General features: G+C 37.7%; 1 protein-coding gene across 3 annotated transcripts in view; it reads right to left on the bottom strand.

Annotated features, from left to right (window-relative positions):
* SPOCK3 (SPARC (osteonectin), cwcv and kazal like domains proteoglycan 3) overlaps positions 1-21,012 on the bottom strand; it is a 160,479-nt gene extending 139,467 nt beyond the window's left edge. For 2 of the 3 annotated variants that reach the window (XM_041480140.1, XM_041480137.1), the window contains exons 1-2: positions 20,959-21,012; positions 20,623-20,799 (exon numbers count right to left, since the gene is read on the bottom strand). In XM_041480140.1, coding sequence (XP_041336074.1) covers positions 20,623-20,799 — 177 coding nt within the window. In that variant the 5' untranslated portion in view covers positions 20,959-21,012. Of the gene's footprint in view, positions 1-20,622; positions 20,800-20,910 lie in introns of all 3 variants that reach the window. The other variant, XM_041480138.1, reaches the window with a different exon arrangement.
* Between the last annotated feature and the right edge of the window lie 5,582 nt (positions 21,013-26,594).

Genomic DNA, 26,594 nt, shown 5'->3' on the forward strand with positions numbered 1-26,594 from the left:
AGGTGATATACATAGCTATCCATGAGGAACTGCACAATATCCTGACATCCTTGAAAAGCATCATTCTTGTTATCAAAACTTCTCTTGAACTTGTTCTTTCCTTTTTCTCAGCTTTTAAGGATTTGTATCCCAATGGCAAAGACACGAATAATGATAGAAGTTATGACGGGGTATAAAAAAGAATAGCTTTTTTCCTTCACTACTATTTCTTCTACCAAAACTTTTCTGAAAGAAAAATTAAAATCTTCTCTTGGTTTATCACAGGACTCTTTCTTCCACCCTAGCACAAAGAAATGCATGAAGCTTTCAGGAAATTGACTTCAGATTAAAGCAAAACTCCACGAAGACTACATTCATAGCTATGAAGAAAGACAACAAATTATTGTAGAGTAATAGAGTAATAGTTATCTACAGTGGAAAATATCTAGAGCAATCCTACCAACAATTATTCAGCAATGGAAAATTTGACACGACGGATTTCTGCCAGCTGACCATTGCCACGTGTGATCACGTAAATGACAAAAAAAAATCAGCATTCAAGAGATGGGGAGGGAATAAATTCAAGAGCAGGAAAGACAGAAACATTGATCAAATATTCATATCTTGGTCTAGCAAAAGTAAGTAAAGTATTTAGTATTTGCAGCTGTACTTATGTGCACACTTTCAGACCAAGATAGCGGGGTTAGAGATGTGCAGGAACAGAGCACAGACCTTGCACACACCACATGATCTGATTTAAGGCAGAGATGGTAACAGCCAGTGAGCAAAAATAACATGGCCATCTAGAGCTTAAGTCTTTTCATTCCTCTGATGATAATGCTACCAATTTACTCCTGCCTGGACTGTATCCTTAGTGATTCGGAAGGAGGGAGAAAGAAATTTAGGTATAGTTTTAAAAGGCTCATACAAGGAGGAAAAGTGAAGAAACTCCTCCTGAGAAAGAAACCCAGGCACTTGGGAAGCAGAATTTTTACTCACAGCAGATTTGCCCTTTCAAACGAGTGTAGTATCCATTAAGCTTATTCCTCTTTTAAACAACTCTTCCTATTAATTACAGCTCAAATTATGTGGAAAAGGGATGACCTTTCAGGAGAAAAACTTTAGCAAAATTTCTCTCTCTCCAACTGTCACATTAATCAATGCTGAAAGGCTTAAAAGCCTTAAAAATGTCTAACTAATTCCTCCATTTGCTGATAGTTCACAATGAAAAATGGAAAACAGAGTCTAATGTACAGGAACACAGTTAACAAAATAGAAAGGCTACTGTAATAGTAACTAATACCTCCTATTTTTAAAGAAATTATATCAAGACTATTATGTACACACTTGAGGAGTCTTAAGCTTGTCTGAAATACTCTTATAAAAATAAAGTGTTGTGGAACAGTGAAAACAATATCCAATCTCAGTCATATCCATTTTCTAACTGTGTTCTTTCATTTTGGTACTTTGGGGTCGAGCTCCTCATCTGTCCTTCCAGGAAAAGGGGAGATGCAATAGCCTCAAGCAAATTAAATTACACCTCTAATACAATTTGAATATATGTCAACTTCCCTTATGCTGCTTTATCTTTGAGAACCTTGGAGAAACACATCAACAGGAAGAGGCTGCTCCAATTGATGCTCAACAGACAAATTACTTAAATATTATTTATGTGCATACAGAGGATATGAACATCTCAAGCAATGCTTTCACTCAGTTTGAAGTTTTCTCTCCAATCATTGTCAGAAACAGACAAGGAAAAAACCATCTCTCCCCTCTATTTTAATGTTTTCCGTGTGTGTACACTTATTTTCCTCTCTCAATTTAATCCTTCTCTTTGCTCTTCATTCTTTACCTCAGAAGTGAGGTTAACCATGGCCAAAAAAATGCCTGACTTAACTTCCTGCACAGATTAAGTGTGTTTTTCCTCCTCTCAAACCTACTCCAGTTGCTAGAATAAAATGAGTCAAAGAAAACATGTACTCTGAAAATCAAAAACTCAAAAAATACTTCTAACCTTTGAGGAGTCCTGAATTAAGTCCGAGCTGAAAGATCAAAATTTCTGTAGCAGTATAGCCGATTTATGAATAGCATTAGTAAAAAGAGTTCCTGATCTGCATGGACTCTTTACCTGATACTCATAAGCCTTTGGAGAGCTCTGAAGCATTACTGAAAGAAAAAAAAAATCTGAAATGTGTCAAACACGTTCTTTAAAAAACTTTCTTTTATTTTTCATTTCAATTAAAATTTAGTCACCAAGTGAAAAAAAAAAAAATGGGACACAAACAACTGAAATATTTTTTCAAGTTTTAGGTTTAACAATGAAAAAGATAAACATAAATATATTTGGAATGTTTTTAATAATAGCAGTGATTTTCAGTTGCTTCCAAATAATTGCACACCAACAATCTACTTTTACAACATTGACACAAACTTTTTTGGTTTTGGAAAGCAGCAGTAATACATATCCTGCTAGCCAAAAATACATACAATTGTTTAGTGGCTGGTGTTCAAAAATAAGCTCAATGGACTAACTCCTGCCTACAAGCAAGCTGGCTAACTGTTCTGCATCAAGTTTTCACTTGGAGGTGGTAAAAATGAGGTTTATATTAAGCTGCTTTATACAAAGGCACTTAAGCACTTTTACACAAATGTATGAAACTACACATTTTGTTCAAAGTACCACACAGATCCATTCAAATCACCGCTGCAAACCAAATTAAAGTACCAAAATCACTGCAAGCGTGAGCATACGTTGCTTTTTTAGGCATTGCTCAGAAATGGGATAAACTTGCTTGCTTAATGTCCTGCATTACTAGAGCTGTGCTATTTCTGTATTATTATTATCACCTCTATAGCCTCACTCATTACACACATCTCTTGAGAGCATTTTGCCACCTAGATGCACCGTTAGTCTCTCCACCAGGGAGATTACCAGAAGGAACAGCTAAAGCATTTGCTCTCTATACCTACTTATTCCACATTAAGCATCATATACATGTATCAGTTGTTGATAGCAATTTTGTAATCAGGACTCAATTTAAAAGGTTTCTCTTACTTCAGAAAAATATTACCTGTTTCTGTAAGTCTTCAACATGAAACTCAGATATATTTGCATCACTGACAGAAAAAGTGCTTAGTAGAAATTAATACCCATAGGAGTGACAGATGCCCGGATGACGAATACTGTTTTTGAGCAAATAATAGAGTTTTAGTAACATCTTCCATTTTCATTTGGAGAGAAAAGCCAAGGTTCTCTCTTTACTTGCTATAATTGATACAGCAAGGATAATATGCAGTTGATTTATCACAAACTGATTTAAGTCTTCCTGGTATCCCCAACTTAAATGAAATATATCTATATGAGACAAAAGGTTTAATTAAACACATGATAAACTTAAATCAGTATTTTTGCAAAAGCCCTTTTAAAGCAAAGTAATGCAAACATAACTTTTGACTGCAAGAGAAATTAAAAAACCAACAAAACCAAATAAATTAAAAAGCTTTTAATTTTCCTACAAACTTAATTTATGCCACATATATAACTACGTAAGTTATACAATAAAAAGAACCTACACCACCCTTTCCTCAAGTTTAGCTCTGTAATTAGAATTGCGGAAGATGTAAAATGAGGATCCAGACTAATCTATTTTTTTTTGCAGTCTAAAAAAAAGAGAAGAATATCAATATCTCAGACCTACATTTAACAGTCAAAGAAAATTTATACCAAAAAAATCCACCATGTACATATATATGCACACACTAAAAAAACCCTGCTCTTCCTGCAAACAGCCACATATTTGCCTTGCTGTTTTGCACCTAAATAAATCTAGAACACCTAAAATTGGCTTTAAAACTCCAGGTATGAAGAAATTACCATACTGTTGCTATAATTTTTTACATCAGTGAGAATATCCTTCTAGTGCTTGTTGTATATATATCAACATTTTATTTTCCTGTTTCCCCCAGAGAAGCACTCAGCTTCTTTTGTTCCATTAGTTACCTAATAAAGCAACACGAAAGTAAACACAAGACACAAAGATATGAAAAACATTGTAGTAGACCAATAAAAACTAACAGTAAAATATATGAAGATGTAAAGTATATGAAATTACATCTTAAAACCAGAAAGAAAATATTAAGTATATTTATTTTGTCCCTTAAATAGACTAGGTATGGTAAAGAATTATGCACCAAGTAACCAAATCCAAATGCTAACTTAAGAACAAGAAAACTTAATTACATGCAGCAAGTTGCTGCTTCTTTGGCTGCTTAGTCATTTGCATTCATTTGGGCATTTTTAAAATACAAGCTAAGAATCACATACATCTGTACATATCACCAAAATGCATCAAGAAATATGATGCCTATTGTCAAACCACACTGCAGTGTCACACTTTTGTTCCAAATCAGTGATATGGGGCAGCAAGGTACTGAGAGAAAACACAAAGAAACACACTGCCCACAAATAAATTGTAGCATTGTGAAACAACAAAGAACTGCAAGTGCCTAAGAGCACTCATACACATACACCACACATCTATTTCCATCTGGTATTTTAGAGGGGTTTCTTTTCAAGTCTGATAGAGTACACCATTTTTGTTCTTAGTCAGATTTCTACCTTGAATTCACTACAACCCATGAGAACCTTTCACATACAAACAGTACTTCTGGTGATTTATTTTTTTTCTCACAGATAGTGCTGTGTAACAATTAATACTACAAGTCCATGAGCATCCAACTAACTTTCCATACCACATTTCTCTGACTTCACTTCCTACAAAAAAAGTCTTAATGAAGACAAATTGACTGTTTACAGTTTCAAATATTCCAGTGAAAATCATCAGATTTGCTGAAAATCATTATTTTTACATTAAAAAGTCCACATTTTATAAGAAAACAATACAGAAGTCCCACTGGATAAGGCTATTTTCTATCTAGATGCTGAGTGCTTTCTACACGTGTTCAATTTTAAAGCTACTTTCATCTTCTGCTGAATTCATCAATAGCCCTGCAGAACCTGAAACAATTTCTTACCAACACAAAACTTTCCCCAGATACTCAAAAAACATACAAATCTATTTCAGAACAGTGTTTTCAGAGCAGCAGCTCTAGCTGAATGCAAGCACATAAACTACAGGAGTTGGCTGCTAAAAGACACCTGGCCCATAGATCATGATATTCAAGTTACATTTCATATAGTAAGTGTTCCCCTAGGATATAAAAAAATTGAGGTCATGCTCTTGATTTACTATTGCTTATTCTTCAGCAAGTTATTGTGAAAGACCTACAACAAAAACATATCTACAGAAGAACAAGTAAGTTTACAAACAAGGCAAGTTCTACAATTCATGTACTGTAAGACAGCGCTTGAAATAAACTGATTTGTGCGTTACAGAAATGTTTAAATTTAAAAGAGCCACATCACAGAAAGGGGTGAGTTGCTTGTGTCCAGATATAAAGGAAATACAGAATTTTTAGGCACAGAACAATGCACTAAAAAGATAAGATACGTAGCTGAAGCTGCAGAAACCGAGTACCATCTTAAATTCTAACACAATCTTACTTTTAGCCTTACTGTTTAACACAAAATTTTGAAACATGTCCAAATAAGATAAACTACGTTAACTACTGAAAAGATTTGGAGTTTTTTGATGTATATTCCTCTTTAATAAATTTTAAAAAATTGAAAAGGATAGGGTTTTCTCAGACTAGTTATACCTGCAAATAACAATCTAGAAATTAATCTTCATGTTTTCCCACACCTGATCTGATATTTACTGCACTAACATAATTTGCTCCTGCACAGCAGATCCCTCCACAAATTCTATGCTTTGGGTACTTATAGTACATCAGTAATATGAAGCTTAATTTAAAAGAAGGTTGCAAGTTTCAGTGGTCAAAAAAAATCCAGTGATTTTAACATTTTCTTAAAAAAGAACCAAATCATTTCAGACACTAAAGTAATTTGACAGTTTATCATACTTCCTTTTTTTGTGTGTATGAAATGTGAATTAGGCTGTCAAAGTAACTGGTGCTACAATTAATCTTTCCAAAGTAGCAGAGCTTGACTTTCTGAAACATCCAAGTAATATTGTCATATCAAGCCCACCAGTAAGGCATTACCTTCAAACAAACAATTCAGCCATTTCATCTATTAAAAAACAAACCCACACTTTTGGAATTAACAGCAAAAATAGAAATAGGCCAGATAGTAATGGTCTTAACACAAATTAATAATCTTACTTAATGGAATCACAACAAGTGATGTCATATGAAGCTTGTTCACAGGCTTACATTCGCCGCAGACCTAAACTCTTCACTGGACAGAACACAGAGCACTCCAGATGTGAGACATTGAGACATTTAAATTCAGTATGCAGAAATCAGTCCCAGTGGTGATTAACTAGGATGACTGCAGTCAGTTTGGTTCAGCTGAGAAATCCAGTGTCAGATCCCCTCTAAGACTGATATCAACCTAGCCCAGTATTGGTCAATGGTACTGGATTTGAAAATTGAATCTTTATAATATAACCTTTATAATGCTATATTAACAAATCATTATACCTGGCCATTTCATAACTGATATTTCAGGATGCACTTAACCTGCTCAAACATTAATGGTTGCTGTGAAAATTAAGACTTGGCACTCAGTCTTATTTTCATCAGGTTACTAAGTGATTTAAGGAAACAACCAAGCTATTTTTAGTGTAGTAAAATACAGACTCCTAAAAATTAACTTGGAATCTGACCTAGTAAAAGAATCACATAAATTCCACTCCTCCAAACAAACACACATAGTAGGCTGCCTATAAAGGGTAACTAGACATCCATAGGGTAAGAACTCTGGGTTCTTAAAAGCCTTTGGCTGAATATTCGCTCACAAATTGTGCTGTTCCATTCTCAGAAGAAATCATGAAACAATACTCATATGATAATAAACCAGTAATTTTTCTTTAGAAACCCTCTAAATTGCTCTTAAGCTTTCTCCCAAGAATGCTGATTTAATTGCTGTGTGCAAGAAAGTAAATAGAGAGAAAACAACATGAATTGAGCAATGACAACCAACTAGGTGACAAACAGTAAATCAAAGGACAATATGGAATAATTATTTCATATTTATGTTATTTTTTAACACAAACTTTTCTCAGAAAGCTAATACATACTGTTAAAAGATTCAGGATTCTTCCCTGTCCTACAAATTTGTGTGGCAGCCAGTCATTACACATACCTGTTCCTAACAACTCAAGCCAAAAATCACTCAGAACAGCAATACACAGCTAAAAAACAGTATCAAGTCCTTAACTAATTTTACACTAAAGCACTTAACCTCTTTTTAATCCCCTATAACTTGACTACTTCTTAAACCTTTGTCACAGTGAACAATCTACACTTTTTACAGGACATTTTCTGTGCCAAACTGCCCTGGTTTATAATAAAAATTAGGTACATAATTCCTTCTAAATGAATAATAAAACCAAAAAAAAAAAACCCACCAAATAACAAATACATGAAAGCACCTGCATTTTGAAAAGCAAGAAGGCATTATCTAAGAGCCACAGTCAAATTTCAGAGAATACACTCACAAATAAAACAGATTCTTGTTATATTTAACTTCAGCAAGCACACCATTCACTCAAATCTTTTTAAGAAACTTGAAGTTGCAGAAGGAAAGCAGGAAGACTTCCAGACTTACACAGTCTACTTGTCAGAAAGGACAAAAATAGAATGAGAGAAAAATTCTTCCAAATTCATGACCTAAGTGATAAGATCTGGAATTCTGAATTGATACACAAGTTTTTTAGATAAGATGCTCTATTTCTGACACAGTGCAACTGTACTTCCCAGATTTCCACTGATCTAGGCTCAGGGAGGGCAGGGAGTTTACATGCTCACTAACTCCAGCCCCCAAGGATGGCTGGAGCTGCTGACCTTCAGTTCCAGAGTTTATAGTCTCATGCATTGAACTGTTTAAAACAGGAGTGATCTTGATTATTTAGATCCAGGTTGAAAAAGGAAGAAATTCTTTCTTCACCCATACTTCCAGGTCTGTCATACCAAATACATCAAAATAAACTGGTGTAGAAAAGGCATAAAATCACTGGTTCTTGCCTGGAGACTCCAAGCAACACTAACTCTTGAGATGTTTATGGGATTGACCAGGGACTTGAACCTGGTGTAAAGGTTGAATATAAAGGGACATTTATCACTGTGACCAGTGTCAAAGAAATCTCCATATGGATAAAATAATTGCTGCAAATCCCTACAGCTGATGTAAGAGCAATACAATTTTGACTTTCATTCATCTTACCCTCATTTCTAATTTTCTGGTGAATGTCATAAAAGAAAAGTGACAAAATATTTTAATTTTAGTGAAAATATGTAAGCATGAACAACCCATTGTTTTGCCTAGTCAAGGAGGGAAATAACAAACAGCTTAGGAGATTTCTGAATAAAAATAAAGAAAAAATACAAATGTTTGAAACATCAAATGAGTAATTTAGTAAGAAAATAAACCTGAGACAGGTATAACAGAACTTCACTTAAGATGAGTGCCATAAGCAGGATATACCATAATATGAACAGAGACTAAATACAGACTTCAAAAAATTTCGTTATAATTATACAATGGTGTATTTTACCTAAACCTGGTTTTGACTTGTTCTGCCTACAGATTTGTACCTTACTTGGGACACCTAAGAATTAACAATGCCAGATGATCAATCTACTCAGCACCAGATGAAAGAAACAACTACTGTGTAAATCCATCCCAGTACTTTGTTTTGCCATCAGCCCTGTGATTTCCCACAGAATTAAGCCACACAACAGATGCTTTAATATCTCTGACAAAATCGGACACTCAGCTTTAGTTTATAACAATATTATTATCTATATAAACGGCCTTTCTGATACAGGATGAATATCCTGCCTCAGAAATACTGTTTTGCTATGCACTGTGCAGCTCTTTTAATGCTTGTCTTACTTTATTTATTTCTACTTCATAACTGTCACCCTCCAATTTATTTCACTTTCTGTCCTGTTTTGCAGTGTGCAACACGTGATTCAGCAGAAGGGAAAGCAGAGTGATCATACAATCTGCAATTCACTCTAGGAGCTGGGCATGGAAAGGCAGCACAGAGGCACCTACACTTCCATGAAGCAATGCAGCAAATGAATCAGACAGAGACTTTAAATACACAAACAGAAATCCTTGAAGATGAAGTAGCCAAAATTAAATACTTTGATTCATGTCAGGGAAACAAAGATATTTTTTTTTTGTAACTACACCTTGCAAATGGCTGAAGAAGGGAGGCAGCGGGGAAGAGCTGTAGAATAACAACTTATTCAGGAAAATAATTTACTGAAAATGAAAATAAAATCCCCAGTCAAATACAGTAAATTAACAAAATAAAGAAACAATCTTTTCATTGTACTCCGTAAGTTGCAATGAACTTGTAATCCTCTTATACCTATAAAAACAAAAAGAAAAATAAAAGGAAAAAACCCCACACAATAATCTTGGTATTTACACTACTTTATATCACTAGAGGGGTATTGGATGGATGACTTAGTTTGTACTCCAGTTCAAGTCTGCTTTCTTTCCATTTTTTCAACAATGCAAAATATATCCAGATGTCTGTTTTGTAGACTTAATGGTCAAATAATGATTTCAAATAAATTTGGCATAATTCCATCTCTCACAAACATCAGTGAACACGTCCTTATTGAGCTCCATTAGACAAAACTCCCTGCAAACCAGGTTCAGATCTAGTCTAACACAGCATCAGCCCAGAGAAACACAGTGAAGATTTGATAAAATGGAGAAAACAATCTTAAATCTTCAAGAAGAAAAGTTTCACTTCCTGAGAAACTCCTTAAAAATACACTGTTTGAACAACTTTAACAATTCAGACATTACAAGGTTGGGTGACTACACATCCCTTTGAAATTGTAATTAATTCATCATTACCAAGATTATTTTCTTTCATTTCCTTCATTTTCCTTCAATCAACCACTTCTCTTGATCAACAAGAGACATAAAATAATACATCATAATGTCTTTTGTTTCAACCCTATGCTTTTTTGCTCTTGGCAGGTTTTTTTGGTCTAATGAGCAAGCTGTTTGGCTACAGCTACCTAAGTTAAAACAACTGAAAAATTAATTTGTGAAATCTGTAAATACTTCATTTTCAAGCTTAAATTTTTTTTATTGCAGTATAAATGAATGATGCACATTGACATATCATAACTCAGTTGTATAAATACTGTGAAAAATTTCACAGCTACAGAAATTTTAGCTTCAACTAGTAATTGTTTCAGTAATTAAAAAAAAAAAACATCTTTCTGATAACAAAGCAAGAGTAGGATCTGTGTATGTGGTAATTAAGCATGTACAAATTACTAACCTTTATCTGCATTAGAATAAAAGGCACAGATACCTGTAGAAGAAGCAGCACTAAACAGACATTACTAACCAGATGAACACTTTATTATTAATAATGTTTGACAACAATTTACAGTATTTTAGGGAAAAAGATTTCCTAATATTCATGCTGTTGAACAGTTCAACTACACTCAAACTGGGCTGGAAAGCCACAGTCCAATTGTAAAAAAATTCAAGATTCCCGTTACTTTCCAGCTAAAAGAATACCTGTTTGACAAGAAGGATCTTTTTAAAACCATTACTATGTAAGATGCTATCACATTTTACAATCAGATAAGCACTGTTAGAATCAACATCAGCTTTGCTTCACAGAATAATTTCTCACATTTTCTTTAAGTGTTATTTTTATAACTTCTCCCACCTTTCTTGGAGAAGCTGGAGCTCAAACAAACATTTTCTTGATAATCTCTACATGTTTGTAGCAATACTTGCCTTGTTCTTATGTGATATTTATAGGAATGTAAAAAAAGATGTAGTTATTCCAGTCAGTGAGCTGAAACTATTGCATATAACTGCCTCACAAATCTGAGATATGAATTCAGAATTATTTCATTCTGCACACCACAAACATTGTTAAAACCATGTCACCTTCAGTACACATCCAAAAATGATCTGCAGTCAATGGGATATCAAACAGTAAGATAAAACTGCAGATATGGTGGGGTTGGACCTATAAATACTTCTAATATTCTTTGAGGTATTTTGCTTCTCAGAATGAGGGACAGGCAGCATAAAACCACTTTAGATTTTTATTGATCTGAGGTACCAGTTAGCATAAAGATGTAGTGTGCCCTCCCACACACACGGCCTCATTCACTTATAAAGAAAAAAAAAACCAGAAAACAAACACCCCACACAGCAGCTCAACTTTTCCATGTGTTGGACATCAAATACTCTATAATATCAGTACTTTAGAACCTTCAGGGAGAAAAATGTCATTGTCTTCCAATGAGATACGTCACTCAAAAATGTCAGAATTCTATTTACAGACACTGTGCTACAATCTAAATCTGGAAAACTTGGAGGAAAAAAAGTGATAGTTTCATACTCCCTAAGAAACTATCATTTTTACAGAGGAATGAAAAAAGGAAAGAGAGGAGTTGTAGACATTCAGCATATGTAAAAAGCATGCAAAGACAGAAGGGTATGGCAGCTTTTGTCCAAACCACAGTTCTACCACTGTGTGGAACTCAGTTTATAAATCCACATTCAGTACTTATGAAAAACATTGGAATGTTTTGAGGTTTTATTTGTCTATCTTATTCACTCAGTTCAGATCTACATAGTTAATTCTACTTCTGCATATCTCTCCCTCTCCATCTTTATGAGACTACACCCGCAGATCTCAGAGAGAAATCTCATGATTCATAATCATGTTACACTTAAATTGGCTCAGACATTACTTACACTAACTACAAGGCAGTTTTGGGCATATATCCCTGCATGCTTTGAGAGGATATTTTCTTTTGAGGAGCCCATGAATACCAGTGGATACCACAGGTGGAACCAATTGCCTCTTTTTCTAACATAATTGAGTCTTTTTCTTAATAGTGCAAAGAAATTCTGTCCACTCATGCCCCAAGTACCAGAGTTCATCAAAACAGGACCTTGTAACTGCCTACCAAGAAGTCCTGACTAAAGTTAAATATATACACCTGTAAAAATAAGCACATCTATGAAAAATTGAACAGTTTAACAATTTAGGAGAGAAATGCTTGATTGAGTACAATTTAGAAAAACAGTTATGAACCTAATGTGCCTTAATCCAGTTCACATATTAAATATTGTGCACTATTTGCAATACAGTGAGCAATCTGACAGCCCTTTGCTGGCTTTGTAAAGTAGGAGCTCTTCACATTCATGTTTTTTTCCTGGATGTTGGAAACAAGATTGCCTACCTATTTCTTAATATGCTTAAAGACCTGAACACCAGATTAAAAGTATGTATCCTTGTGACTATCTTAATGAAAATTCTGAAGCCATTTCTCTATCTTCCTTAAGATTTGAATTGGCTTGCATTCCAGCATCAACTGTGATTTTTCACATAAAAGCAATTGGCTTTTATTGACAACACACACAAGAAAATTCTATGAAGATGGTAGATCAGAAATCCTTTTAAACAGCAAATTAGCATAAGAAAAATCAAGCATTTATTTCAGTCATTTCACATTTGGGCCAAAAAGGAAACACTTTCAGATCAGACCAATATGAATTTAAATGGTGTTCTTCCTTATTCTTCTGCAAAACAGCATAAATCTTTTCCCTGCATCATCTGGGAATATTGCAGCTAATTAATTCCTTCATAGTGCAGGCCTCAGAGAGCAAACCTTAATCTGTGCCAGTAGCACACAAAGATTTCTGAAACCTGAAATGCTTTTGCCAAAGTAGAATTTTTGGGTGTAATATAATCTGTGAGGATGTAAGTAAATAAGCCACTATACACAGGCAAGCCTGTTGTCAAATCCAATGGTCTGCTCTGGCCCTAAACTTTATGAATACAAAGTTCTCGGAGCTTGACACAGACTTTTTAAGTCTGCCTAAAGTGGTTAACTTTCTCTGTTGCAAAAGGCTGGAAGGCCATGCTATACAATGGATTCTTGTCACTGCTCCTTTACCTACCAATCTACTGTTTTCACTTCTTAGAATCACTGCTTGGGTTTTCTCCTGAAGTGATGTTCCAGTCACCAACACAAGCCCTGCCAAATCCTCAAAACATATATGGGTCATTAAATATAGATCCCCACACTCTTCGTATTAACAACTTCCTGCTGCTTTAATGAATAGCTGGTAGAACACAGATCATTTTTCACATGCAGTAGCATGTAACAAGGAGTAAGTTCTGTACTTCTCAATGCTATGCTTCAAAAACTTAACTACTGGAATGAATTTCATCATCAAGAGCAAGCTCAAAAATGTCCAAGGAGTTTGTTTTCAGTTGAATATAGGCCCCAGTGTAAGTGCAATACATAAAACTGTTTGATGACTTACAGACATTTTTAGAGAGATACTGAACAAGCTGCAAACTGACAGTCTCTTCTGAGTCAATGATTACGTATCACATGAGAAAATAACAAATTAGTTCATAAGAATTTTCTGCAGCAATATGTCAAGCACTGGATAGTCTTTAATACCAACATATTAAGGTAATACTTTCTGGAAGTGGCAAAATACCAGAAAGTTTGAATTATTTCAATCTTTTAAACCCATTCTCTTGCTGTGTTCTGTTAAAGCAGTCACTTGCAAAGACAGTAACAGAAAAGTGATATCACATCTTCATCATAATGTGAAAAGCTTTGTCATGGGTTATAATTTCACTCTATCTCTCCTTGTGTCCTGTCCAAGGTTACCACCTTAAACTGCACCACCTTTTCAGGTACATCATTAATTTCTACATATTTTTTCCTACTGTCATCTATCAGTGTCAAATGGGAAAGTAGAAGTGAAAAACCATGAAAGAAAGATCTAACAAATAACTAAAGGTTGTTCAAATTAGGTTAAGAATGCCCAGTGAAGCTCTGATAACTGATATAACAATCCACTAACTTTTCTCTTTCAGAAATAAAATTTCAAGAAACATGAAAATTACAAAAACGTTTAATACAATCCCCTATGCTGGCATTTACTAGCATTGCCTCCATAGTATTTCTTTTTAAAGCAAACAGGCAAGATTTTTAGCATAGTGGGACTTTGAGATGCAGAAAAAGAAAAGCTCAGTAGTTACTAGAACATTAAAATATGTCAAGTTAAGACAAATAGGATAATAGAAAAACAACAAGCAATAGGAGAAACACCATTCCAAAATCAATATCAAAAAATTTCAAAAGGTCTACATTAGAAACATTGACACAAAACAACACTACAGCCGTTTTATTAAAGTACTTTTTCAATACTGCTAAAAAAGTGATAGAAATACTGTGGTTAGAATAAAAGCTTCCTTAGGCTTGAATACATGGGGGTTGCTCGAAAGCTAGGTCTTAAAAGAAGTACCAGCTGCTGAAAGATTTTCTTTTTTCCTTCAGCATATCTTGCTGAAGGGAGGGCAGGCAGGGACAACACGGACACACCAGGAGTTGTGACAACATGGACATGACACAGAAACAACACACGACTGCTTCAACTCAGTCAAAGGAGTCACACTCAGAAACTGGCCAACACTTGCAAACGTACCAATCCAAGCCATTATTTCACTCTTCTGCAGAGAATTACATCAAATGCTCCAATTACCACAAATTAATAGAAACAGACGAGATAGGAAGAAAGGATTAATGGCGTCAGTCTAAAAATATTCCAGTTCTGCTCAATCCACTGTTTTCTGCGTTCTGCCATCCCTTATAAAACCTCTTGGGCGTCTTTCCCTTCTGATTGTGAAGCCAAGATAGCCTATGCAGTTTCTGTTACTGTTACCATCTACTTGTGTATTACAAAGCTATATATACTACACTATAATAAGCACAGATGGCTAGAGTCAATCCCAATAAGATTTAATGGAAAGACAAGAGAAGGCTGGGTATCCATAGCCACTAAATAACCTACAGCATATAAAATAAAGATTATACTTCAGAGAAAGGAGATAAAGATAAGATGAAACAATGTTATCAGCTTTACTTTAGATTATGAGGGCAATCTAAGGAAAAGAACATTACCATTTACTTAACTTCTAAACGTCAGCTATATAAAGAGCTTCCAAGTTAATGCCTTCCAAGAGACATTTAAGAGTTCAGTGTTAACAATAGTTTGAGATTAGTAGACTCTGTCTTTTCATACAAAAAAAGTATTTGGCACTAGAAAGAGGCAGCAAAAGCAGACCATAGGAAAAGTAATCCTGCAAAAAGAAAACAGGAATCCATACTCGAGAATGAATTAAAAGCACATAAAAATTAGACACCTTTGTCTATAACACAGAAGAAAGGAAAAATTAAGATTTCCATTACTCTTTCCCATTATAATTTGTTACATTCAATCTAGAAGTTATGAACAATTCAATAGCTTTTTTAATTTCCTTAATTAATTAAAAATAATACAAATTCCTAACACTTTTCCATATTTTACAGTTTAAAAAAGAGCAGTCAAGTCCTTATTAGCTTATTTCAAAGGCAGTAATTACAGGTGAAGGTACAAAATACTTATTCTGTCAGACCTCCTAGGCTTCAAAATTTTTCCTCCTTCACCATATTAATAAAACTCATATCATACAAAGTAAGTCATGGAAAAAAGGGACTGACACTACTTTAGAAGTGCCAGTTTCAGCTAACAGTCTGGCATGTGGAAAAGATTCAAAGCCCTATTTGCAAAAGTAACTTCACATTATTAAAAGATCTCGGTTTAACGTAGGTTTAAGGCAACAAAAAAGCAGCTCATCTTTCATGTTTTCAATTCCATTTTCTCCTGACATCATGATCATGACATATGTACGTTGTAAAAGAGCTGCTGTACCCAATAATAAGATTTTTTACCATGAACCATAAAAAGTACTGAAGAAATAAGACCACCAAACCTTTTTTCGCAAGTAATGAGTTCACATGAGCTAGAGAAAAGACCATGAGTGCTGCACTATCCAATCCTAAATACTGACTTCCTCTTAAATAGTTAGGATCCTCCATAAACTTTGAGGGCTTCTTGTCCATTGCAAAAAACTTTTTGAACAGAAGTCCTCCTCCTCCTTGAGTAAAGTTACTGGTACTCCACTCTGGAAGCATGAAAACCTTCCAAATATTTACATGGTAATCCCACAATGAAGTACAAAGCACTTGTGATGAATCCCTTTTTTAAAAGAGCCTTTGGCTTGCTCAGTTGTACAAAGATGTAGCTGTGATCCACACAGGGATGTTCTGCTCAAAACAGCAATGCACAGCTGGCATGGAGCTTAACTGAGGGGCAGTGTTTGTTTTTGAGAAGCCTTCAACCTCCAAAACAGACAAGGGAATAATTAATGCTGGCTGTTACTCAATTGCTATGGAGACCTAATATTCGATTTATCTCCTTTCCAAACACAGAGGTTTAGTTTTCACTAATGTTGAAAAAACATACTCTTTAAATACTTCCAAAAAACTCCTCTGGGAGGCCAACACAAACTGCCCAAACTCACCACATGCAGAAGGCAATACATTCAATGGTCAATGTGAGAACACCTCACAGCAAAGCAGAGTAAAAAGGAGTACTACCACTGCAAACTTTCTCTTCCTAGCTGATTGGTTTTATGGTCTGTTCAATTTTCTTCTACTTTCTGCACCCTTGATAACTGCATTACGATGGTGGGATGATAGTTAACACCATACTATGATGCAGCTGGTTACAATGATCAACCAACCCTACTATTTCATAGCAATACTATGACACAGTTAAGTAGTGGAGTTCATTTATCAACTTAAATTTGAAAATACAGCAATCACTTAAATTTTGACCTCTGAAAAGGTATATATCACTAACAAGCAAGTTAATACCCAACATCTCTCCCAGCAGCAAATAAAATTTACCATATAAAATACAGTCTTTTTAATGAACACAAATGCACAATTCACCTTACAAATATCAATTACTAAAATGTGTTACTCTGTAGAATCTTTCTTCATGGTATTTTAAAGAAATTAAAATTAAAATTTCTGAAAAAAAGCCTGAAAGATTTTCAGATAGTGATACAACAGACAACTACGGTTGTATGCAATTTTAAAGTCCAGTTGACTTTAAAGTCAATTGACTGCAAAGATATAAAAAGACAAAACTATTTAAATGACAAAGCCACTGTGTTTTTCTCTAGGATTAAAAACACCACCACTATTTGGAAAGTAATCAGAAAGAGAAAAATAATTGCTATTTTCCAATACTCTCTTTTTCTCCACAGATTTACAGCATTATGAATAATGAAAGTCTGCTAGATAAGATTTAGGATGTTCAAAATAGGAGAGCATAAATGTAATGCCATTTCTCGATCACATTTTTCAAAAGTAATAACCTTTATTTCAGACAAACTGCAGTACATGTATACGTATTTCTCAAATGTCTAGTGCTATCATCATAGAGAAAGCCATTGCCACAAAGCATTATCAACATAACAAAATATGAGCGAAGAAGATACTCCTAACAGCATCTACTGAAAAGCATCAGTTCCCAAGCCTGAAATAAACCGAGCATACATTCCCATGGGCTAGAACCTCCCAGCATCCTGACACCACGGCTGCTGAAGCAGCCTAACCAGGCAGCTTGGAAAACCTTAATGAACACATCAACCCTGCAACTTATTTTACTGACAGATGTGAATAGTTGCAGCTACTCAGCCACTGGACTGCAGCAGCACTAAGATGGGGTAGAAAACTCTTCCTCCCCAGTGCTTCAAGCAAAAAATAAATGTATTCTCATATAGAACCCAAAATGGTTTGACTTGCACATACAACTTAAGGGAGTTGGTATTTGACACGTCCCATCTCCCCCATCTTTAAGAGGGAAAGTCTCCTATTTAGAAACAAGACCATTCTCAATTTTTGCTCAAGAAAAAGAGGTGGGAAGGTGGATAGTCACTAGTTTCCCACAGTCACATGTTAAGGCACAGTTCTTGCCTACACCTACTGCATTATTTTCAACATATTTGTCAGAATGATCAAGACCTTTCAAAAGAAATGAAGCGTCAGTTACAGTTCTGCCTCTACAAAGTACTGAAAAGATCTTAGCTAGTAATCTCACATTAATAACACTTAGTGACAAAAATGACATTTTAAAGGATGTTAAGGGAACTAGGTTTGGGGGTGGCTTGGCTTTTGGCTTTTTATAAATAAAATAGCATACCCTGGTTTAGCAGGTTCTGTAAGGGTTCCTTTCTGAATGACTGCGTTCTTTCTCACTGTGATCTAAAACTCTCAAGAAACTGAGCCAATGAGCCAGAAGTCAGGGTCATTATCTTTCACATTAATCAGTCCTGTCAGTTAAGTCTTAAGTTAAGCCTTTAAATACTTCTTTTCACACCAGAATTCCATCTCACCCTTACATCTGTAGGGTATTGAGAGCCTGCAAAAAATATCCTACTCTGACCAGAGAATTAAATTACAAACACTGGCCGTGCATACCTTGATTTTAACTCTGCAAGACAGTTACCCCTACATATGTTTCAAATGCTGCTGTCCTGTTCCTTAACAGGAGGCCACTTTGGAATCACCAATCACATTGCTAATCACATTTCAAAACTGACAAATTACAGTCACACAAATAAATTTACTAATGATATAAAATGCAGGATGGTAAAACTTCTCCACCATGTTATATTTAAGTATGATATTTGATAAATGTTCTTACAAGATAATTTTCTAATGCATTCTTGTACAGGTAGATTAACACAATTTTGGAGGGGGGTTTATAGTTATATGTTATGAATTACTGAAAACTACCCATGCTTTATAGGGAGAGCCTTGTAATATTAAATGAATATTCCAGACTGGGTACCAATCAATAGGACATAAGCATGCTGCACAAGAAATAAAAGCATACACTTCACTGAAGCACCAGCCTTATAAAATTTACACAGTGTAAAAATAAGCCAGCATATTTGCAAATTGCCTCAGAAGAATCAGTATGCAGTATTCCTCAAAGCAGTGACTCTTAAAACCCTTGGGGACACCTACTTGTCACAGAATAAATTATCTGGCTAATATCCAATATTACAGTGCACGTCAGTGGGCACCCAGGAGACGGGCATTAGAGAGCACTTAGCTTCCTCAGCCTTCCAGGTTAGTCCTTACATAAATGACTTTGCCCAATTACAAAACATAACTGATGTATGTATTTTGGACTTTTCTAGCAGCAGCCTTTAATCCTAGAACATTTCTATAGCACCAGATTTTTGCTGGTTTTTTTTTTCCCCCAAAAATCAGAGGTCCCAATGCACAGCATACTGAACTGGTATTTTTCACATGAACCTGAGCTATTTTTTTTAAGATATTCAAGGCAAACAAAAATATCTGACTACTGACTGGAAGTGCTCTCAAACACCAGAACTATGCTGTTTAATAAAAACTATTGTGAAAATAAGTTTCCCCACAACTCTAGTAGCTCTTTTTCAGTTGCTTAAGATAAATTGTCAAGTTTGCATCCCATAGACATAAAGCTACAAAATACATGCATCGCAAGACACTCCAGGTTTCAGAAAAATAGGAGACTTCGTGGAGACATTTACTTCAGTTTGCTACAGCAAACCGCAGTCACCAGTAGGCTGTAGAACAAGAAGAAACCTGTTGCCTCTGAAGTTGCAAACCAAATCAATGCTTTACACCGAATCAACATCCAGTACATTAAACAGTAAAGAAAAGACAAACTTATTTTGCGTGGTTGGAATTCGGATTTTAAAAAGTGATGACACCAAGGGACGCAGAATACTGGATGCTCAAAGACAATCTGTTCCACTGAAAGAAATGTGAACTGGTTTTGAAAATAGGTTGCGTTTTACCCAACTTGCAGCAAGCACAGCCCGAACTAGGCGCCCAGGCGAAGCACGCTGAGGACAGAGCCACCTTACAGCGGCAGGTTTCGTAACTGACGAGATTCGGGTCAGGCTGGGGCTGCTGCTCCCGGGCTCCAGGCACTCCAGGCGCTCCGGACACCGCGCACCGCGGCCCTGACAGCGCCAGCCCCGGCCGTGAGCGCTGCCCCTTGTCTCCCGCCCTGCCTGCCGGCACTAACGACAGGGCACGGCGAGACGCGGCGGTGCCGGCCGGCGCCGCTGCCAGGTGCCCGGGGCGGGAGGGGGCTCTGTCCTGGGCGGCACTGGCGGAGCGGCGGCGGGGCGAGCCCCTGCCCCGGCCCCGCGCCCCCACCGCATCCCTTCCCGAAGCGGGGCGGGAAACGGGAGCAGGGAGGACGAACGCGGCTGGCCCCCTGCACTGCCCGGCGCTCCGCAGGGCGGGAAGCGGCTCCCGCGGCCCGGCCCCCAAGGGCCCCCAGGGTGCGGGCCGGGCGCCCCTCACGGCCCGGGGCACGCCGGGCGGTCCTGGCCGCTCCGCGGCGGAGCGCACCGGGAACTGCCCGGCGGGACCCCCATCCTTCTCGCCCAGGCGCCGCAGGCAATTACTCAAGAACTAAAATTCGGGGAGAAGGGGGAAAGTTGAGGCTGTACCCTCGCCCCCGCTCCCCAAGGGATGCCCTACACCCTGCACGAACGGAACCAGCGGGAGCGGGCTGGGCGCGGCTGCCGGCTGGCAGGGTGGAAGCGCTGAACTTACGTCTCGGAATTTGTTCCACTGCCCGACCTCCTTGTCGTACTGGGAGATGGTCGTGAGCCATTGTTTATCGTCCAGAAAATTGCCGCTGTCCGGTCTGCCCCCGGCCGCCGCCGCCGCCGCCGGGCTGCACCAGGCTGCTGCACACACGCACACCAAGGCTGCCGCTGCCGTGAGCATCTGGGCGAGAGGAAACACGGGCAGGGGGGTTACCCACAGCGGAGCCGAACCCCGGCCGGGGGCTGCCGGCGGGGGACGGGACAGCCGCCCGCGGCGGACCCCCTCGCCCACCTGAAAGCGGCGGGGGGAAGGGGAAGGGAAGGCTGCCCAGCCCGTCACCTTGCTGCGAGCCCCGCACCCGCGCTCCTCGCCGCGGCCGGAAAGGCGGCCCCGCGCCCGCTCCCTCCCCGCACGCGCCGCCGTCTGCGGCCGCCCGTCCGTCCGCTCCCGCCCGGAGCCGGGATCCCCGCGCCGCCGGCAGCACCGGCACACCCCCGGGCACCGGCACATCCCCGGGCACCGGCACACCCCCGCCGAGCCCTCCCGGCCCCGCAGCGGCCGCGCGGTGCCACCGCCTCCTCCAGGTGGGGGTGGATGCGGCTGGAACTTCGCTACGGCTTCGTTGGCTCCTCGCACCCCGAGTTGGACCGGCGAAAACCCCTAGGCGGACACGATCCTTCAAAACTCACAGTCACGTCCAGATAGAACTTCCCGCGCCTTCGGGACAAGGAGAGACGCGAGCTCGCGGGGCGCCTCTGAGCGCTGATGGAAGCGCATTGTGATGCCGCCTGCCCGTGCTATCCCTTTTGTAAGGATCGTGCACACTTCCCTCTCTTTCTGACTTTTGTCTTTTAAAAAAGCAACAGTGGGTTAACTCCAAGTCTTTAATGACATTTGATTGCTTTCCCGAATTGGTTAAATTTAATTTAGAATTGAGCAAGTTGCAGGAATAGTTCAATTACCTATCCAGCATTCCTGCCTCCATGTTTAAGTCCTATTTGCCGTCCTGTTGACCTCTTTAATCTAATTTTCAGTTAGCTTTGTTCCCTAGACTTCAGTAACGCTCTGCTTTTTAGGTTTGTATTAGCTGCGTGCTGCAAGGTTTCGGCAGAGGGAGTGCGGCAGAGGCTGCGGGGTGGCCTCTGTGGCAAGAGGTGTGGGACTCTCCCGTTTTGGGAACAGCTGGCTCCTGGCAGCTCCACAGCGGACACACTGCGGCCGCAGCTAAGCGTTCGGCAAAGCTGGCGGTGCCTCCGTGAGAGCATCGCAGAGAAAGGGCAGAAAACGCTGTGCGAGGGAGGAGGTGGGGACAGAAACGGTGAGAAACAGCAGGGAACGGCGGGGCCAGAGAGGGATGAGAGGGTGCTCTCCATGGCAGAGCCCTGCAGACCCTGGAAGACATGCCAGAGCAAAGGGACATACCCAGGGAAACTGTGGCAAGCCCAGACCAGAACTGCAGCCGATGGGAAAGCCATGGCAGAGCAGAGGAAAAGTGTAAGAAGGAACGAGCAGTGAAGAGAAATTGTTACATGCTGACTGTACGTGCCCTCAATTCTCCCTGTGCTGGTCAGGGAGAAAGGAGTCTGGAATGATGAGGAGCCTGGGAAATGAAGGGAGAAAAGTTGTTTTAACGTGTGTCTTCGCCTTTAGCACTACTCAAACTAGCTGTTACATTTTTATTTTAATTGGCAATAAAGCTTCTTCCAATCAAGTTTGTTTTGTCTGCAACAGCAATCGATAAACAGTATTCCTGATTTTATATTAACCCATGAGCTCTCTCACTCCAGTTCTTCCCATACTTGTCCTGCTGGGGAGAGGGGCTGTGAGCAGCTGGGTGAATGTTGGCTGTTAGCCAAGATTAACCCACCGCGAGGTAGCCAAGTATATCGCGTACACAACACTCTCAGTGTAGTTGCTGAAAGTATTTTCTGCGGTCAAATATGAGTTACTTTCAGACTTGGTACTACGGTCAAGTCCATCAAGAGATTCTCTGATGGCAGAAAAATGCCACTTCATGCAAAAAGAGAAGTGATTATGAAATTGCCACTGATTTTAGCAAGTTTTGATTTTGGTCATAAACTGTAACTACAGACACATAGTAGAGTATTAATTAGATCAAATAACCTACATCATACTGTACATAATAGATGCCATTTTGTTCCTAAACTTCTATCACTAAAATCAATGAAAATCCTGTCACTCGTATGACAGAGAGGATGATTGCCAGATTAGGATTTATGTGCCTGACTCTAAAAATGCTACCTATCCAGAATGATATTATATTCTATAATAAATGAATCATAAAATCCAAAGCAAATGGATAGAGGGACTGCACAGAGGCTAAATAAGAATCAATAAAGCAGTCATGTTATTCTCAGGGTGGGTTATAGAGTCAGTGCTTTACAGAATCATTCTCTGACAATCCAGTTTGTATTTGTCAGTCTTAACGTTAATTTCCTACAAATTGCTTTGCCCTTTGGCAAAGAAATTTCTCTATAAAGCTGGGGGTTTGGGGTTTTGGGGTTGGGGTTTTGGGTTTATTTTTTTAAAGAATTACTTATTTATACTTTTTTAACAGCATCCCAATTCCTGAATTTGTGTTTTCACTTGCCCAGTGATGAAGATTATCTACTTTTGTTCTGGTTTGCTTCACCTGTGCTTGACAATTTCGTCCAGATAATATTAGTTAGTTCTTTTAAGTTATTGTTCATCTTTCTGTACTTAGAGAACAGGAATAAAAGTGGCTAAGATTTGCATTCAGTAAAAATCCTTAGAAAGGGGAAATCTCTTATGGTTTGAGTTTTACAGAAGTTTCACTGCAATTTGTCTAAAAAGTGATCTTCAACACCTATCACTGCAGTTTCTACTGACAACACATAGTAATGATCAATTATATGTAATTTTGCCTGAACCAAGCTATTTGAAGTCTTTAATAATTCTAAATGTATTCCTTATAATTTTAACCACTCTGATCTCCACATAATTGGTTTAAGAGCCTCATTCTGATCAAGGACTTTAAACAAGTTGGTAATTCCATTTATTCAAGCACACAATGATACTTGATTGAAATGGCATTCTGAAGATACAAAACTAACAAGTTTTCTTTTTCTTTTCCTCAATGATTTCACTTCTCTTCAAAGATTAAATCTATGCACCATGAGAAATATTCTTTATTTTAAAAGTACATACCTTTCTTAGAGAAAATGTAACTATATTGTTACATACTGATGTGTTTAACAAAAGCATCTTTAAGATATGACAGGGAATCTGTTACTGCAGCAGTGCTAAGAAAATAATACTGATGGTAACAGGAACATAATTTTGAAATGAGAGTTTAGAAACTCTGCCTCATAGCTCTTCATCATTGTCCAGTCAAGAAGCATTGTTGTTATTAACAAAAAAACCTCTTTATTCTTGATTCCAAAATATGATCTATTTTGCAAATTTTTGGTAACAAATATATCAATATTTATTAAGACTTACTAATTTAGAATAATAACTTTTCAGGTGTCTTCCCGTCTGAGTAGCTGATGCATCCTACAGGAATATACCAGTTAAGATGGTGTAGCTGGTAATATACTTGCAAGTTATAATATTGGTGTGAGTAATATGGTTGTTGCTCAAGGAAGAGGATGGAAAGAGAATAAAAGAGGGAGTATACATTTAAATATGTATTTTGTGTACACATCTCTGTGTTATATGAAAGTGTTGGGATTATGTAACATATGCATGAAGTTATATATTGGAAGAAAAGTTTGTATGCATAGGATACTGATGGAAGAAAAGAGATATTATTAGAAATTATTAGAAAACTGAAGGAAATTTATGCCCTGAGCACTGTGTCACAAAAGTGCTTTACTCACTTCCTGCAAATGAAGGATATGTTCGCTTAAGGTAATTAAGTAGGGAGTTCCTTTTTTGAAACTATTTTAACTGCAAGGGCTGTGTTATTATATTTGAATAAACTTATGTTGAAGGGAATCCCAAGGGAACACCTAGGTATCCCACTGCCCACAGGCAAAGCCAGATACTCCTTGTCACTGCTGGCAGATGTCAATCCAAATCTACTTCTAGAATCACCATTGGTGGGGTGTGTCAGTGGTAGAAACTCCACACTGATCTGTATCAGTGGGTTTTACTAGACTAATTTGAGTTTTCCAGTACCTGAAACAAGTTGAACTTACTGCAATTTAAGCTTATAAATTATGGTTTATCCTATTCACCAAAAACATGAAGAGCAAATTACTCTTTTTCTCTGATCAGTAGTCTTTCCCATATTGGAAACTATTGTCACCCCACTCTGTATTTTGTCCCAATGATATGTTTATTACCATATTTTTACCCTGTCCTTTTAATCTTATACCATGATTTTGAGATCTCTGATCACTTTATTACCCCACTGAATTAGGCTATAAGATTTTTCCATTCTCAGTGTTTAGAATGCCAGAACACTGTTGAACAGAGCAGAGGATTTACTTCATACACGTAAATGATTTTGGCTTGATTGTCTTTGGTATCTTCCACACATTTAGACATACTATGCTGAATTACCTGTCCCTGTATTTTCCAGAAATTGAAGGTGGAATGACAAGAGTTTCATTTTCTGACCCTTTTTTACCCACTTTTTTGAAGGTCCCTTTTTTAAAATAAACCCTTTAATTTGCTTTGTTGTTCTCTACAGTTTCTCAAAAGTGATGACTAACAATTCTGAGACCCTTTCAAACAATTCTGTGAATATTCAGGGCAGAGTTCATAAGATGATTAGAACAATCTCATTTTTACCAAAAATTACAAAATAGATTCGCTATAGACAAAGTCTTATCTAAGCCCTTTCTTTTTCTTGTCATTGCTGTGATGACTGAATTAACCAACTACATGCCATTAATGACTGATGCATAGGTTTTAAATTTCTTTTGCTTACATTTCTCTCCTTATGGCATTTCTCTCCTTATGGCATTATGGGACTCATCCTTTCCTTTAATCTTCTTTACAGTAATACTATGTTTGCAATTATTTCTTATTAACCTTGATGTCTTTTGCTAGCTGCATCTCAACTTCTCCTTGACTTTTGCTACTTGTGTCTTGAACTGCTTTGAAGTATTCATCTTTCATTCTTCTTTAACTTTCATCTTCTACTTCAGGCCACTGCAGACTTCAAGGTTTAATGTATTTGTTTTCTATGGCTTTTCCCATTCTTCTGCTATGACTGCAATTCAGTCCTTAATGTTTTTCTTGGAGGCTAAATGCTCCAAGGTGCTCATATTTCTCATTCCTCATGAATTTGATTAGATTGCTAAACACCTGTGGATCTCTGCTAACACAAGTACTGTCAAAAAGGCAGAAACCACAAAGATTCAGAGAGCATGGTAGCTCAGATGGTCAGCATTAAGGACACATCCATCTGTTTTTATGGACAGCTTACACACACCTCAGAATAAGGCATTGTTATATGGGCCTGTCCAAGATCAGAGGCAGAAGACCATCTCAAGACAGGTCTAAGCAAAATCCTCACAGGCTTACAACTGAAACAGAAAACATCTTAATGGTGTGACATCTTTGCCTCACACTGCATCTAATCTTTCTGACATTCTGTATAGCCCCAACACCCACAGCAGTTGCAACAGGAATTCACAAAGATGAATCCTGGAACTCAGGCCTTCAAAAGTAGGAGAATTTATTCTTCATCCCAATGTGTTAAACACAGAAAGATCTAGCTTTTTATACAATACAAAGTGAAGAATTTCCCCAGCCAATCTCAGGAACTCAGATTTAATTAAGCCTATTCAAGAAAAATACCTTGTCTAGAGATAAAATCTTAATTTTTCACTTTGACTACGGAATATTTTAAGTTGTCATTTTCAAATTTAATTTAGTGTCTCTAGAAAAGCATGCAATGAATTTTTCTATTTGCTGATGTTCAAAAATTCATAATTCTTTTCTTGTCTAGTGAACAATTTAAACTGTATGTTAAAATT

The sequence above is a fragment of the Pyrgilauda ruficollis genome, unplaced genomic scaffold, assembly GCF_017590135.1.
Source record: "Pyrgilauda ruficollis isolate IOZ18807 unplaced genomic scaffold, ASM1759013v1 scaffold5, whole genome shotgun sequence".
NCBI lineage: Eukaryota > Metazoa > Chordata > Aves > Passeriformes > Passeridae > Pyrgilauda > Pyrgilauda ruficollis.